Raw genomic sequence first — 17847 nt, 5'->3', positions numbered from 1 at the left:
TGCACTACTTACTGTATATGACGTCTTAACAATTTTATTAAAATATATATAATTTATAAGAAATTTCACCAAAACTTAAGGAAGAAATTAATCTGTATTCAAATGCAGTTTTGTTGTGATAACTGTAGGAACTGTTTGGAGCGTGGGTTTGTCACATTCTGCACTTGCGAAGGTGACGTCATGTTCACTACTATTCAAAGTATATATGAAATATCCATCCTAAACGATTAAAATATTGTTTCTCTGTCAAACACAACATAAGCTTTCTGCTATTTTGAAAACATGTTTGGAAAATTATTTGTTTTTTAAGGTAACTTCTAAGGGCTACCAGACAATTCCTTTAACTCCTTTCAAGTATAAGTATATATGACAAAATCAAGGATTGTTCCAAAGAAAAGGATTTAGAACAAAGAGCAATTACTTCCCAAATAAATGAATCATATTTTGTGCAACAACCTTCAGAAGGCAAGGCAAGGCCAATGTATTTAACTGGTTTTGGTGCCTCCAAACAGACAAGGCATGTTAATAACAGTGCTAAACTTATCCCTTTCATGGTGTCTATAGATGCTTCATACAATGTAGTCATTGAACCTGTGCCACCTTCCAAACTTTAGCACTAAGTTACCACCAACCACTGCAGGGCAAATATTTAATGGCAGTCCAGTTATCGAAGACAACCAAATTTCTGTTAGGATGACCAGAATCAGCTTTGGAGGTCATTTACATCAAATGCAGAAGGCATTGTGACTATCTACCTCCAAAATTGGTATCATCCCCAAAGCTGTCCAGTGGGTTGCCGGACAAATACCCCCCGGACAAATACCCCCCGGACATATACCCCCCGGACTCATACCCCCGGGACAAGTACCCCCCGGACAATCACCCCCCGGACAAAAACCCCCGAGGACGAATACCTCCGAGGACAACTACCCCCCGGACAAATACCCCCCGGACATACACCACCGAGGACAAATACCCCCGAGGATAAGTACCCCCCAGACAACTACCCCCGGGACAACTACCCCCGGACATACATCAACGAGGACAAATACCCCCGAGGACAATTAACCCCACCCCCAGCAATTACCTCCGGGAAAACTCTACCCGCACAAATACACCAGCACAGATTCCTCACCCAGGTTACTACCCGAACTAAACCAGAATACGCCCAGCCCCCCCCCCCTCTACGAGCCCGTTAACCAAGCGGACCTTTAGCTGGTGAACTACGTAGTACGAAAGCCCATTAGGGCCATGAAAGACAATTTTCTTAATCTGGTATATCAGATTATTTTTCTGATATATCAGATTATTATTCTGATATGAAACGTTTTTATAACTAGGGAAAATTAAATTGATTTCTTAGATTATCATCATTCTTTTTGCAAACAGAATGACCAGAGAATAGGTTTTTTCAAATGGTACTGACGTCGTGGTCTCAAGCCTCTTTCTTTACTTATGTTTCATAAAATCGTACATACTATTATGAAACCTTACAGGCAATTCTGTTGGTGTAACGGGCTACACCGTAACCGGGTTTGACTATGATAGCCCAGCGGTCCATGAAACAATGCATGGGGGTATGGATGATGATCATGCACACTAAACTAGAGGGGTGGACCGTGGTTGTGCTTGCCCCGCCCCTCCCTTCTGCTCCTCCCATACTAAAATGGCGTGCACTTACAGGAAAAAATAGCTTAGAATAAGCAAAACAAGAGGAGCGTGGAGGCCGAGTGGCTAATGCTTTTGTTTTATATATAATCCTGTTATGTTGTGTCCTTGGGCAAGGCACTTTTATCTCGACTGCCCCTATCCATTCAGGTGTATAAATGGGTACCTGTGAGGTAACTAAGCTGTGTGCGCTGGATTCTCAGCAGCCAGCCTGATGACCAGGGATTCAAAGTGCTCTGAGATGGCTGTGCCATATAAAGCGCTATACAAAAACTAACATAACATAACAAATCATCAAGTAAAATTACTCAGAAGAAAACTTGAAAATGGTAAGCCGCAATAAGCCTGAATTGTTCGGAGATTAATAATACAGAATAGTGTCACTATAACAAATAGTAAATTAATAGTTACCAGGCACGTATCCAGGGGGCGTTGGGGGCGCGCGCCCCCCGGGTAAGGAAAAGAGGAGAGAAAAAAAGAGAAGAAAAAAGGGAAAAAGAGGGAGAAAAAAGAAAAGGAGGAGAGGAAGGAAGGGAAAAGAAAAAGAAGAAAGAGAGAAAAAGGAGAAAAGGAGGAAGTAGAAGATAAACGCCAAGACCTCGGGAAGAGAAAGAGGAACAGTCATAATTACAGCGCTGATCCCTATTATATACACAGGGTAGCCAGTGACAGATCGAAGATTACAGAGGGGACGTGCGCCTCACCCTACCCCTTACACCGACAACTCCATTTTTAGCTCATACCAGCATGCTGGTGTGAGCTATTGTTACAGTGCGGCGTCTATCACTCTATCCGTCAACAATTGGTAAAACCGCTCCCACTCACACAGTATTTAATGGAATTTCATGAAACTTGGACCATTGGGTATAGGGCCATCAGAGATGGTCCGAAATTGGGGTCAATGGTCACCCGTGGGCCGTAATGGGCCATTTTGTGGAAATACGCAAAATGCTTCTTCTCCTACAGATTCCATGGTACAATGTTGAGGGTTTGTCACGATAGTACTATGGAAGTTTTACCTTCAGTGTGTTCATGAATTTGAGATCAAAGATCAACTAGGGGTCTTTTGTGGCCCGGGCCGCCGCCCTATATTTTCAAATTGCTCCTGTTCGTACAGTGTATGGCCAGTTATAATGAAACTTGGTCACAACGTTCCTCGGGATGAGGGTTATGAGGGGTGTTCGGAAAATTGAGGTCAAATGTCATTTAGGGGGTCATCAGGGGTCATTCTTTGTAATATTTTCAAATATCTCAATCTCCTCAAGATTTTGATGGATCATATTCAAAGTTGAACTGATGATTGTTGGATTGTGTATGAATAAGATGATGCCTAATAATTTTTGGTCAAAAGTTAATTAATTACAATGAATCCCCATTGTTTAAAAAAATCTGAGCCTTCACCTTTTGCCAAAGCTCCTTTAATTTGTCTCCCAGTTTCTGCAGTGTTTGTTGACATTTGTGGTTAAGCTCTGCAGAGGCTGTTAGTGGAATTAAAGCAGGACTGGGAGTTGTTATTAACTGTTGAACTGTAAGCATGAGAGCCCTATAGCCAATCAGCACTTGCCGATTCTTAGAAGTCTTTGAGCCTGAGGTATGTAGGCAGCCAGCCAAAAATTTTGGCAAGAAGTGCTTCAGTATGGAACGCGAAAAGGGCAACCATATTTCGTTGTCTAAACTAAGTTTGTTGTAGTCTAAACTAAAGTTGTTGCTGCTGTTTTACCACGTTGTTGCTCAAACTCACGTTGTTATTTTAACTTCCGTTGTCTAAACATACGTCATTGTCTAAACTTACGTTGTTGCTATCGGCGCTGTTCAAAATTGCTCAACCGCGTAATGTAAACCAGAATGCAAAATGCATTGAGGTTTCGATGACTTCAGTACACTAGAAAGGTGTTAGTATAAGCAGAACTAGCTGTTACTATAGAAATGGCCCGAACCACCATTTTGATACATTAAATAAACACAGGTCAGTCTATTGTACGTGGCTATACACACCTGCACCAAAAACAATAGGGGTCTTGGAGGTCCAAGTCCATTTGGAGTCACCAAACGCAAACTTGTGGAAACCTTGTTTTATAAGCTACCGTATCTCCCACAGCCAGCCTATCAGATAACATGTGCGTTAGTACAACTCATACGAATAGGAGGCTGCACGGTAAACAACTTTTAAAATGTTATAATGTTATACTTATAGGCTATGCATATACGCTGTGAATGTCGGAAATCAAGTACAACGTCGAGTGTCTAGACAAAGTACCAGCATAAAAATACTGCATTTTTAAACTGATTTCATTGAGCCCCTCCAACAATGTGTAGAGATAATCTGGGAATGTCGGTAATCAAGTAAAACGAGTGTCGAGACAAAATGCCAGCATAAAATACTGTACTTAAAATTGAATTATTGAACCATTACCAGGTGCGTATCCAGGGGGGGGCGTTGGGGGCGCGCGCCCCCCGGGTAAGGAAAAGAGGAGAGAAAAAAAGAGAAGAAAAAAGGGAAAAGGAGGGGGAAAAAAGAAATGGAGGAAAGGAAGGAAGGGAAAAGAAAAAGAAAAAAGAGAGAAAAAGGAAAAAAGGAGGGAGTAGAAGATAGCCAAGACCTCGGGAAGAGAAGAGGAACAGTCATAGTTAAAGCGCTGATCCCTATAATATACACAGGGTAGCCAGTGACAGATCAAGGATTACGGAGGGGGTGTGCGCCTCACCCTACCCCTTACACCGACAACTCCATTTTTGACGTTTCCATTTTTCCTCTCTCACTAATGTATCTATATAAATACTATATATGGTCTATCATAACGCGTGTGTGTGTATGGACGCCTTAAGCAATTGTACAATTGTGCTATATGGAACCAACTGTGGCTGGTCTTGAACTCAACCGAGTCGTCGGGGTACATGACGCATTTCGGGAAGGGGGCGACCGCCCCCCCCCCGAGCAAATTTTCTTTATGACATCGCTAGTAATTTCAAAATAGACAATGCTTAGATGCAACTTACAAGGCCTGGGAAGTGTCATTTCCAGCGATCTGGGAGGCATTTTCGGCCAAAATTTTCCTTGTACGCTTCGCGCCAAACCATGGTGGCGCTTCGCTTAGATAGTTTGCCTACAGGCTTCGCCCCTCCCTTGGCAATTACTCGCTACACGCCTGTTCGAATTTGTAAAGCAAAGAGCAGATAAAACATCATATCAGTGAGCATTGAAATGCATGTTCCACGACGAACAGCCTCAAAAACTGTCTATGTGTGTAGTTCAAGGCGTAGGAGCCCAATTGGATTTGGGGGCTGTAATGACTTGCCCGAAAAAAAAGCCAAAATTTTTCGCGCGCAAAGCGCGCGTTCAACATATCAATGCCAATATCATATAAGCAAGCATCGGTCATTACAGTGCATAGCATCGTGTACCGCACGGTCCGTCAAAGTTGCAGAGTATACCGATGCTATGTAAACAACCAAATGTCTTATGTAGATGGAGAAAAATCATACAGATCCATTTATGTCAAAACTCTTTTACAGTAGTAATGTCGGCCAAGCTTACAACTTTATTTTAATTACCAAGGAGATCCATTTTTAAGCTATTCGTTGCCATTTATTTTTCTTCCAGTAGGTGCCTGAAAAAGATGGGGAAAAATTTGGTTGTGGGTTAGGGGTTGGGGAGGGGGGGGGGGCTGCAGCCACCGCCTCCTACGGGACCTACGCCTATGTGTGTAGTGTTCGGTTTCGATAAACCTGATATCGGAAATATCTGCTATTTTTCATTTCCTTCAACCAAGTTTTATAATAGCCATTATAAGAGGTTGCAATATTTCTACACCAATAAATTAACTGTGTCGGAATTTTCCAAAATTTCCTCACCAACATTCTTCAACATACTTTCCTCTACTCGTGCAACTTTGACCTGTCTGTTAGGGATTCAAGGAGGTTTTTCTATATTGGTTGTCCATAGATTGAATTTTGTGCAACATTATGGGTATGTTTTGAAGTGATTTTATTCACGAGAAATGTGAATTTTCAAATTCTCACCAAATAATGGGCTTAAAACCTTGAAAAGTGGGGCTTTCGGATATTGTGGGCCGTGACGTAGAATCACCTACAAAAGCAATGATCCATAGGACATGCAATCAGGTCGAACATGATGTGTGACTGGTGACAATCTGCAAAAAGGTTATGGATGGAAAAAAACTTTTGGGAAACACTTGGTTCTCATGCAAAAGTGTACATCTGGTTGGTCATTTTCAAGCCCGAGAAGTGCTATTTCCGGTGATCTGGGGGGGTATCAAAACCAGAAATTTTCTTGTACGCTGCGCGCCAACCGATGGTGGCGCTCCGCTTAGATAGTAATTCGCGCCCCCCGGGTTAGAAAATCCTGGATACGCGCCTGATTACATGTCTGGATATGTTGTGAATGTTGGCAATCAAGTAAAGCGTCGAGTGTCTAGACAAAGTACCAGCATAAAAATACTGCATTTTTAAACTGATTTCATTGAGCGCCTCCAACAATGTGTAGAGATAATCTAGGAATGTCGGTAATCAAGTAAAACGAGTGTCGAGACAAAATGCCAGCATAAAATACTGTACTTAAAATTGAATTATTGAACCATTACATGATGTCTGGATATGTTGTGATTGTCGGCAATCAAGTAAAACGAATGACAGTAATATTACTAAAGACAAATCTTTTCGTCCCGATCGAACACCAATTGCGTTTATTATATGACCTATACTTTTACTAGTGTTTATAGTTGAGAAGATTCGATCTTATCACTGCCTGTACTTTGTGAATTCTCTACACAGTATATATATATGGCGGATGCCATCCAGTGCCCTAGCTTCGCTGTTTTACAAGGGCGGCCGTCCGACCTTCATTTCGCCTGCCCTGCCACTCTTTCCTCCTCTCCAACTCCGTATATAGTACCTCGATGCTTTGACCTGCAGCGATTTCACCAGCTACCCCAACTCTTCAAATATCCCCGCAAATGTAGTGTGCATATCTCGCTAAATTCCACGCAATTTGTATTAGGCCTGTTCAAACTTCGGAGTTTCAACTGCACATGCGCATATCCTGAAAATTTGTGGAGAAAAGATCATATCACCTTACCTACAACACATAGCCTTAGTCAAAACTCGAGTGTATCTTGGATGATTCGTTTCTTGCATAACATGTTAGCGGGTTTTTTGGTCTAAAATTCTTAACAATGCTGAGCGAGGTTTGTGTATATTCCATTTACAACACAATCCATTTCGCAAATCGGAACTCCGAACTGGATTGGTCTTACGAATGAACTTGCTTGGCGGGTTTAGTAAACTAGTTCTGTGAGTCATATTGCCTACGTACTTCAATACTGTGCCCCTCTTGTTACTCACGAAGCGCAGACTACATCCAACCATAGAGCAACTGATCCAACATTTACCCTGGATGCTTTTCAGTATTTGGAAACAACCAACTCCACGAAAATTATAGTATTTAAATAACATTTTTACGCAATGTCGAAACTTCAATGACTACTTTTGACGATGTATGACTGCAGTAGTTTATGCACACGAATTAGTGTTGCACCAGAATCATGACTTGAAGCACGTGGTCAAAGGGACCGCAAAACTTTACGCAAGTTTGCAACGAAGAAATAACTGTGGTATAAATGCACATTTTACATTATCAACTCTCAATATGGAGAGAACAAAACATACTGTGAGATTTAAATTCCTTTTCAGTATCAGAGATGTTGTGGTAGCTTCCCGCAAAATTCATAGATTGTCTCAACTCATAACTTTCTGTGATAAAACAATTATTCAAATATGACATTAACAATATAAATGTAAATAACGTCCTCGGAGTTGTATCAACTATCATGTAAATATCGTTAACAACGTGATTTTGTTCGACAAATCAGGTTGTTAAGGATATTTACATGGCTGTTGCTACAAATCCGGCATGACATTAACGATTACCCCCCCCCCTTTTTCGCGTTACATAGTTAAACCATCATACTTTGCGTTCATTGAGCACTGAAGATGCAAGCATGTTTGCAGACAATGGGTAAGGGACTATTAACCAAACAAATCTCGGGAAATTTGAGAAAACATCATTGGCTGTATTTAGCATGAAAATCTCTGTAATAGATATGTTGTTAGCACTGCACGGAAGCAACTTGCGGTTGATTGTTATAATTTTTTGGAAAAGAAAGAATGATGTTCGTTCACAATGTGTTCACAACGGAACTTTAGATAGCAACGAAAGTGTAGACATCAACGTGAGTTTAGACATCAACCGTAAGGTTTAAAAATCAACGTGAGTTAGTTTAGACATTAAGGCGCGTTTAGTCGTCAACGTGACTTTAGACATCAACGTAAGTTTAGACATCAACGAACAACAGCAACATGGTAAACTAGCAGCAACAGCTTTAGTTTAGACAGCAACAAACTTAGTTTAGGCAACGAAACAAACTTAGTTTAGGCAACGAAATACGGTTGCCCTTTTCGCGTTCCATACTTCAAGTCTGCTCAGGTAGAGGGGAGAAAGTTTAATAGGGTAGGTCAGTGGTATTGTTTGAGAGAGTGGGTAAAACAGGATTTAAAGGGGGAAAATAGGAATTATAGCCAGTGGTGTGGCCAGTATTCTGCTAACGGAGGAGGGGGGGGGGTAATCCCTCATGGGCCCAAAATTGGTGGAATCTGAAAAATGGCCGGAAATTTGGTGGGTCATAAAGTTTTGTGGGCCCTACATTTTTAAGCTCGAAAAGGTATGAGCTTCTGCACCATTGGTGCTCTAGTTGACGTTTCCATTTTTCCTCTCTCACTAATGTATCTATATATATATACTATATATGGTCTAGCATAACGCGTGTGTGTGTATGGACGCCTTGAACAATTGTTCAATTGTGCAATGGAACCAACTGTGGCTGGTCTTGAACTCGACCGAGTCGTCGGGGAACATGACGCATTTCGGGAAGGGGCGACCGCCCCCCCCCCCCGAGCAAATTTTCTCTATGATATCGCTAGTAATTTAAAAATAGACAATGCTTAAATGCAACTTACAAGGCCTGGGAAGTGTCATTTCCAGCGATCTGGGAGGCTTTTTCGGCCAAAATTTTCTTGTACGCTTCGCGCCAAACCATGGTGGCGCTTCGCTTAGATAGTTTGCTTACAGGCTTCGCCCCTCCGTTGGCAAATTACTCGCTACACGCCTGTTCGAATTTGTAAAGCAAAGAGCAGACATCACATAATATCAGTGAGCATGAAAATGCATGTTCAAAAATGAACAGCCTCAAAACTGTCTATGTGTGTAGTCAAAGGCGTAGGAGCCCAATTGGATTTGGGGGCTGTAACGACTTGCCCGAAAAATATAACCAAAATTTTTCGCGCGCGAAGCGCGCGTTCAACATGTTAATGTCAATAGGCGGAGTGTATAGCCTAGTGGTTAACGCCGGCGTCTCCCAGTCATGAGATCCCCGGTTCGATTCCCCGCCGACAGCAAGGTGTGTCGTCTGGCAAGGGTGTTGTTCAATAACAACTTCCCGACATGGACGTTAAATGGATGTGTGCCGAGAGATTGGCTTCGGTCAGCTTGCGAGTCTATAAGCCTCCATGGCTTCTTTCGCGAGTTCCTGCTTGCGGGAAGATCACATATACATACATACATACATACATACACACATACATACACACATACATACAATATCATATAAGCAAGCATAGGTCATTACATCGCATGGCATCGTGTACCGTACGGTCCGTGAAAGTTGCGCAGTCATCCGCAGGATGCTAATGTAAACAACGAAATGTCTTATGTAGATGGAGAAAAAGCATACAGGTCTAATTATGTCAAAACTCTCTTTTACAGTAGTAATGGCGAATTAGTCTGCCAAGCCTAGAACTTTATTTTAATTACCAAGGAGATAATTTTTAAACTATTCATTTATTCTCAGCATATTGCCCGAATTTTCAGGGGAACAAGTTTGGTTGGGGGGGGGGGGGCCGCAGCCCCGCCTCCTACGCCTATGTGTGTAGTGTTCGGTTTCGAAATATCTGATATCGGAAATATCTGCTATTTTTCATTTCCTTCAACCAAGTTTTATAATTGCCGTTATAAGAGGTTGTAATATTTGTACACCAATAAATTAACTGTGTCTGAATTTTCGAAAACTTCCTCACCAACATTCTTCATCATACTTCCCTCTACTCGTAGCAATTTTGACCGGTCTGTTAGGGGTTCAAGGAGGTTTTTCTATATTGGTTGTCCATAGATTGAATTTTGTGCAACATTATGTATATGTTTTGAAGTGATTTTCTTCACGAGAAATGTGAATTTTCAAATTCTGAACAAATAATGGGCTTTAAACTTTGAAAAGTGGGGCTTTCGGATATTGTGGGCCGTGACATAGAATCACCTACAAAAGCAATGATCAACAGGACATGCAATGAGGTCGAACATGATGTGTGACTGGTTACAATCTTCAAAAAGGTTATGGATGAAAAAAAAAAATATTGGGAAATACTTGGTTCTCAGGCAAAAGTGTACATCTGGTTGGTCATTTTCAAGCCCGAGAAGTGCCATTTCCGGTGATCTAGGGGGTATCAAAACCTGAAAGTTTCTTTTACGCTCCGCGCCAACCGATGGTGGCGCTCCGCTTAGATAGTAATTCGCGCCCCCAGGTTAGAAAATCCTGGATACGCCCCTGGTTACTACCAGCAGTGAGCAATTCCCAACCCAACCCCCGGGCCTCGGTCCATTGTCAAACCCTATCCAGGAGTTTTGGGGGCTTATATATGAAAAGCTCGAATCTTTTTAAAAGTCGGGAGGAGGTTATAAGGGCCAGGGCACACGACGACCTAGTGGTGCCAGTTTAACCGTCACCCTGACCCAATTGTAAATATGCTCTCGGAGTTGCCCGAGGGACCAGTGTATATGTTGAGGCCCGCGGGAAACTAAACTCGAAAAAAGACGGGCGTATCCGTCGCTGTATCCGTCTCCTAAAGTTAACGGCATATGTCCAGGGGTATATTCGTCCGGGGGTTATTTATCCGGGGGGGTAATTGTCTAGGGGGGTAATTGTCTAGGGGGTATTCGTCCTCGGGGGTAGTTGTCCGGGTGGGTACTTGTCCGGGGGGTTTTTGTCCTCGGGGGTAATTGTCCGGGGGGTTTCTGTCCGGGTGGTAGTTGTCCTGGGGGGTAGTTGTCCGGGATGGTATTTGTCCCGGGGGTATCTGTCCGGGTGGTAATCGTCCGGGGGGTTATTGTCTGGGGGGTAATCGTCCGGGGGGTATTTGTCTGGGGGGTATTTGTCCGGTCACGGTCCAGTGGTCTCGTCACTAAACCTACACTTCTCCTACAGTGTACATATTGGTCATCGTTATTTACTGTTCTGAGAGGCAAAATGTAAGCCTGGTTCTACTGAACATAACCAGCAAAGACCCTTAAAATTCTGTTTTGCACTGCATTTCTAATGTGCTACTGTATTACTGTTCTACTGTATTACTGTTCTACTGTATTATTGTTCTACTGTATTACTGTTCTACTGTGTTACTGTAATATGTACTGTATAACTGTTCTACTGATTACTGTAATATGTACTGTATTACTGTTCTACTGTATAACTGTTCTACTGTAATATGTACTGTATACTGTTCTCCTGTATTACTGTTCTACTATATTACTGCTTTACTGCGTTACTGTTTTACTATATTACTGTATATGTACTGTATTACTGTTCTACTGATTACTGTTCTACTGATTACTGTCGAATGAACTGTATGACTGTTCTACTTTATTACTGTTCTACTATATAACTGCTTTACTGTATTACTGTTTTACTATATTACTGTATATCTACTGTATTACTGTTCTACTGTCAAATGAACTGTATTACTGTTCTACTGTATTACTGTTCTACTGTAATATGTACTGTATTACTGTTCTACTGTATTACTGTATGACTGTTCTACTGTATTACAGCAATAAGTACGGTATTACTGTTTTAATGTATTACCAGTATGTACTGTATTACTGTTCTACTGTATTACTGTTCTACTGTATTACTGTTCTATGTACTGTATTACTATTCTACTGTATTACTGTTCTACTGTATTACTGTTCTACTGACTACTGTAATATGTACTGTATTACTGTTCTACTGTATTACTGTTCTACTGTCATATGTGCTGTATTACTGTTCTACTGTATTATTGTTCTACTGTATTACTGTATTACTGTTCTACTGCATTACTGTTCTACTGTATTACTGTAATATGTACCGTATTACTGTTCTACGTACTGTATTACTGTTCTACTGCATTACTGTTCTACTGTATTACTGTTCTATGTACTGTATTACTATTCTACTGTATTACTGTTCTACTGATTACTGTAATATGTACTGTATTACTGTTCTACTGTATTACTGTTCTACTGTAATATGTGCTGTATTACTGTTCTACTGTATTATTGTTCTACTGCATTACTGCATTACTGTATTACTGTAATATGTACCGTATTACTGTTCTACGTACTGTATTACTGTTCTACTGCATTACTGTTCTACTGCATTACTGTTCTACTGTATTACTGTAATATGTACTGTATTACTGTTCTACGTACTGTATTACTGTTCTACTGCATTACTGTTCTACTGCATTAAGTAATACTGTAATATGTACTGTATTACTGTTCTACATACTGTATTACTGTTCTACTGTATTACTGTTCTACTGTACTGTTCTACTGTACCACCTCCAGTACGGCATTCCCAACTGTACTATAACAAATTACATTCTGTTGAAATAATGAACTACAGTCAAAGGTGAAAGATTGGAGGATAGGGCTATGAGGACAAGAGTGCTCCCCCCCCCCCTCCACCCCCTATAACTGTACTCTAATTTTCATCGCAAATTTACCATTTCACCATTCATTGTAAAAGAATTTTTAGACTGAAGACAGGTTTATAGTGTTGCGAATGGTTTTGAAATATTTCCTGTTGATACTTTAAATTATTTAGGAATATAGCATCAGGTTTTGCCTTGCCTAGAAAGCATTCAAATCCCAAAACCTGAGGAATTTACCTATAATTTATTAGAAAGAAATCACAAAGTTATGTATAATTTTCTGGGGCATTTGCAGAATTGATGGTCAACCAAAAGCGGTAGGTAAAAGAATGAAGCATTTCTAGTGATGGCAGAATGCTTCAAAAAGTCAACCAGGTTGCACTGTATGCAAGGTATTTTGGCTTCTGAATGGTGCCCCCGTGGCCATGAAACTTCCTTACTCCTTTCCATTGGTTATAATTTCATAGTTATTATTCCCTTGTTCATTAATAATGCATCTAGATCACCTAATTTATTATGTGTTGTTTTGTATCATTTAAGGGGATTTTCCTTCACTTCTGCAATTCTGGAATGGTTTAAATATATTTTGAGGTGGGAAAAGTCCCCTGGTGAAAACCTGGCTTTGACCTGGCTGTCAAAACTGCCCAGTAAAAGATGATCAACCCTGGATAACATTTCTTTAGCCAAATTGGTACAGTTTGGAAATTTTTTTCTGGATAATCTGGTTCAATTAGTTGGCTGCTGATATGATGTACTACATCCCTCTGACACAGTTTCAAAGCCTTGTTCTGTCCATAAGTTATTTTTGTAAGCCCTGTCTAGGTAAGCCTAAGTAATCCTTAGCATAGCTAAGCCTATGTAATCCTCTGAAAGTAAGCCTAAGTAAGACTGCCATAAGTATGAAGTACTAGGCCTATAACTTAATGTAATCTTTGTCTGGTGAAAATGTTATCTGTCTCTCTGTGGCAGATGAGGGTAACAGATCAGTAGAGTAGACAGTTCCATGGTGTAAAGATCTCTACAGAGCTCTACAGCCTGAAGAAACTGTAAGAAAATTAATTGCTCCTGTATAGGCTGACCATCATCGTTGACACACAAATTGCAAATACCTAGACTGTGTCATGTTTGAAGTCAAAAAGGTAAATTTACACTAAAACCTTGGCCATGCAATCTACTTACGGTTTCTGTTATGTATAGCTAGGCTACTGTGTAATCATAAATATATTTTAAAGTGTCTGTGGGGGTGTCTGGGAACAAGACCAATTGGGCTGGACCTAGCCTAGGGTGTTACTAAAACGAATGACAATTGGGTCATTCCATATCAAATCACCAAATTTTGGGGTATGTTGTAGTTCGACATCTTTGAAAAATTCCCAAATTTATTGTATGATTGGACCACCATGAAATAAGCATATTCTGAAAATTTCAGTTGCATTGCTTTACAATTGGCCGATTTATCACACTTTGAAATTCCGCAATTTGTCGCCACCATGGCATTTTGGCATTTTCTTGACTTTTGAGGTTTCATTTCTCATGAATTAAACATTCTACTACCTTTCTATTACAGATGCCTATAGAGTTCATCCCATAGAACCGGAAAATAAAAAATTAGGCTACAAAAATATTGTCTTGTGGAGTTAGGTCAACTTAAAAGTGTCAAAATATTCGATTTTTGTACTTTTCACTAAAAAATGTGCTATTTGTAGTGATGAATTGCTCCTAAACCATTGCTTTAGGGTACTTGATTCTTTCAGAGGTTATTATGTCTAGTACAAACATTGCAAAATAATGATTACAATGCTTTCCTATTATATGTTCGCAAGTTGTGCAACTCTAAAGTTGCTTTTCCATGCTGCGATTCAACATGAGGTAGGGGTTTTGATGCCAATTATTTACCAAAGTATCCATGTTAGAGCTGTCAGGGTTTTATACTTTAATTATAAGTATAAAGTTCTTACACCTTAACAAATTTCAGGGTTCTAGCTGTTCTCAATATTAATTTATGAGGTTGTTAAGTTGCTCCGATGTACAAAAGAGGTTGTTTTTGACGGCCAATAACTCAAAACGCGTCAAATTAAAAAAATCTGATAATTTTTTCTGGAAGAGATATAGTACTACCCTGTTTGTACAAAAAATTTCAGGAGGGTGTTTTGCCTTATTTTGAAATGAAAAATCCTCAAAGTTTGGGATTTTTACAAAGAAACGTTTTTGCCTGTTTTGATGTTCCATTTGTTTTGAGCCTGGGTATTGTACTGTACTTCAAGGTCATTAAATTCAATACTGTGCAGTTTTAATTTCATATAAAAAAATACTATTTGCAATGTACTTGTCTGCTCCTGGTTGAATTCATTTAATTAGAAGACTAAAAAAATGAATTTCAACCAGTACATACATATGTATGTACAGTGTGTACAGTACATACACTGTACTGGGTGTATATGTACAGTATGTATATAAGTGTTAGGTTTAAACATAGTCTTCTGGCACTCATGGCACTCCGGTTTAGGAGTAATTTATCACTAAAAATAGCACAATTTTTAGTGAAAAGTACAAAAATCGAATATTTTGACACTTTTAAGTTGACCTAACTCCACAAGACAATATTTTTGTAGCCTAATTTTTCATTTTCCTGTTCTATGGGATGAACTCTATAGGCAGCTATAATAGAAAGGTAGTAGAATGTTTAATTGCTGAGAAATGAAACCTCAAAAGTTAAGAATATGCCAAAATGCCATGGTGGCGACAAATTGCGGAATTTCAAAGTGTGATAAATCGGCCAATTGTAAAGCAATGCAACTGAAATTTTCAGAATATGCTTATTTCATGGTGGTCCAATCATACAATAAATTTGGGAATTTTTGGAGAGGGTGTAGCAACAGCCATCCGTGATTTGACACGGAATGACCCAATTGCGTTACACATAACGAATGACAATATGTTGTACACACTAAAAAATTGCGTTGACTAAAACGAATGACAGTAATGACAGCACAGACATTTGCTTCAACCGGATATCACAGTTCAGACTTCGTGGGTATCTAGATCTAGTAAAGTACGGACAAGATACAAACGCACCTTATAGTAACCGAAATTGTAAGTCTGATTTTAAAAAATAAATTTAACGTCATTTTTCCGATATTAATTGTTAGAAACTAACAAATTAACAATACTATAAATCTTGAAACGGCTTCAGTTATCTTTCTATATAAATCTACAGAGGTAAAAAGCACAGCACTCAAGAGCATTCTCACACAAAAACTTTCCCTGTGGTTTCTCTCCGTAAAGTACACCAAAACCCTGCAACCACGTAACATGCGATTTTCCTCAAATCATTTTTGCGCAGAATACCAATAACCGCATTTACTCCACTCCGTTAATCATTCTATCTCTTCTCAACACTGTCTTTCGTTGTCATTCGCTGTCATTCGCAAATGATAATTAACCCTGTACAAAGTCAATTGTCATTCGGTCATTCGCTGTCATTCGTTTCAGTTTGTCCCTAGGCCTAGCCCAATGCCAACCTTAGCCTTGCCTTACAGTTACACTAACATTACATGTAACAATACGCCTATTTAGCCCAGCTTAGGCTATAGTTGTAGGATAGGCCTCGTAAATTGGGACATGCTGTATCAATAGGCATCTAGGTATGGGCATAATTTGGCCAAGGCTGAATTAGGCCAATGTTAGTTAGTGTTACTACGTTCGGCCTAACGTTGGGTAAGTTTGGCCTAACGACGTACGTTTAGCCTCTATGCTTATCGAAAGTGACACAAACTTTAACAGCGATACAGACCTGATGGGTGGTTCATTATAGAATTCGATGATATCTAATTTCATGTTAATTTCGTTGTTTCAGATGAAGTCATGTTGAAGTGGACCAAACATCTTTCAATCACAAAACAGATCAAATTGGAACTGCAAATGCATGACGTTAACCCACCGTAGTTAACCTTAATTGTAGGCTAAGCGCTATATTGTTGTCATGTCCAGCCTACTACTTGGTACGTCAGCCATAAAACGATTTTTCATGTTTCATGCGCGGACTCGAGTAACTGTTCCCTTTTGACTTGTCTACTGCCCTCTAATTTAAAGAAGGGACGAGCAATAAATTATTGAAAATACAATAAAAATAAAAGAGGGTTATTCATGAAGCCTCTGATCTCACCCAAATTTGGTTATATGACTACTATGATGCATGGTATCACTCTGAAGCGACCTCATCGGTAACCCACCAACTTTGAAGTTCGTTGATCTTGTGCCATATTGACATTATTAGGCTAATACCCTTTACCAAATTGTGTGGTTTAAATAAGTGATTTGTAGCAAGTGCAAAAAACCAGTACGGCAACAAAGAAGAAAAGTTAGGTGGTGTACGCAAGGGGGGGAGGGGGTGGAAGAGGACGTGGTCCCTACCTTCATAACCAGTCTCTCCGGGTATGCACCCCCTTTTAAGCCACACAATAATTCAAGGTTATCAATTTGCACAATTCCAAACCTAATTTATGGACTAATTATGGCCCAGAGTGCATCATTGGATAATTTGGATGTCTAATTGTCTATTTTTGCCAGGGAAGTACCCCAATCCCACGAGAGTCGACTACGCCCTCTTCTTCCAAAAGTCTTGATTGACACTTCCATAAAACGATCATGGCCCTACCCAGTGCCATTCACGGGATTTCATAGGTTGAGAAATTCTAGCATGTTCGAAAATGTTGAAAACCCTGTCATCATGATAAATCCAACAGCAAAGGTTGGATGAACCACGTACTTGACATGTGGATTCACGAGACTAAAAGCCCTATGGTTTTCTGTGGAGGTCAAAGGTCATTTGAAGTCCAAGTCTGTAAACCCAGTAAAACACTGTAACTCCAAAATTGAAGTTCATACTTACTGTGGATTCACCCCAGCAAATACATGCAACTTCCCTTACTTTTTCTTGAAGGTCACTGGTCAACAGAGGTCAAGGTCTGAAAAACTTAGTAAACATGATAAATCCAAAGGTAAAGTTTGGATGAACTTTTTATTTGGTATGTGGATTCACCTTTGTGAGTTGAAGGAAACGTATAGTTTTCTGTCGAGGTTAGGTCAACAGAGGAGGTCATTTGAGGTCAACAGAAGTCAAAGTCTGAAAACATTGAAAACACTTGTAAACTCCAAAAGGGGAAGACTGGATGATGAAGTTCATACTGGGATCCTTAATAAGTTCAAGAACCCTAGTGTTTGTTGGAAGAGGTCATGTGAGGTCAATAGATGTCAAATCTGAATTCCTTGGAAACATGATAACTCCAAAATTAAAACAACAGTTAATCTGTGAACTTTCCGATGGTATAATTTTCTTTTGGTGAACATAGTTTTGGTCAACTT

At 40.0% G+C, this 17847-nt stretch overlaps 1 protein-coding gene across 2 annotated transcripts in view; it reads right to left on the bottom strand.

Moving 5' to 3' along the window:
• Positions 1-16470, bottom strand: part of LOC139976302 (polyamine-transporting ATPase 13A3-like) — a 54581-nt gene extending 38111 nt beyond the window's left edge. For both annotated transcript variants that reach the window (XM_071984960.1, XM_071984961.1), the window contains exon 1: positions 16277-16470. In XM_071984960.1, coding sequence (XP_071841061.1) covers positions 16277-16292 — 16 coding nt within the window. In that variant the 5' untranslated portion in view covers positions 16293-16470. The remainder of the gene's footprint in view (positions 1-16276) is intronic.
• Between the last annotated feature and the right edge of the window lie 1377 nt (positions 16471-17847).

Source organism: Apostichopus japonicus, chromosome 11 (assembly GCF_037975245.1).
Source record: "Apostichopus japonicus isolate 1M-3 chromosome 11, ASM3797524v1, whole genome shotgun sequence".
Taxonomy (NCBI): domain Eukaryota; kingdom Metazoa; phylum Echinodermata; class Holothuroidea; order Aspidochirotida; family Stichopodidae; genus Apostichopus; species Apostichopus japonicus.
This window is presented reverse-complemented; position numbering and strand designations above follow the sequence as displayed.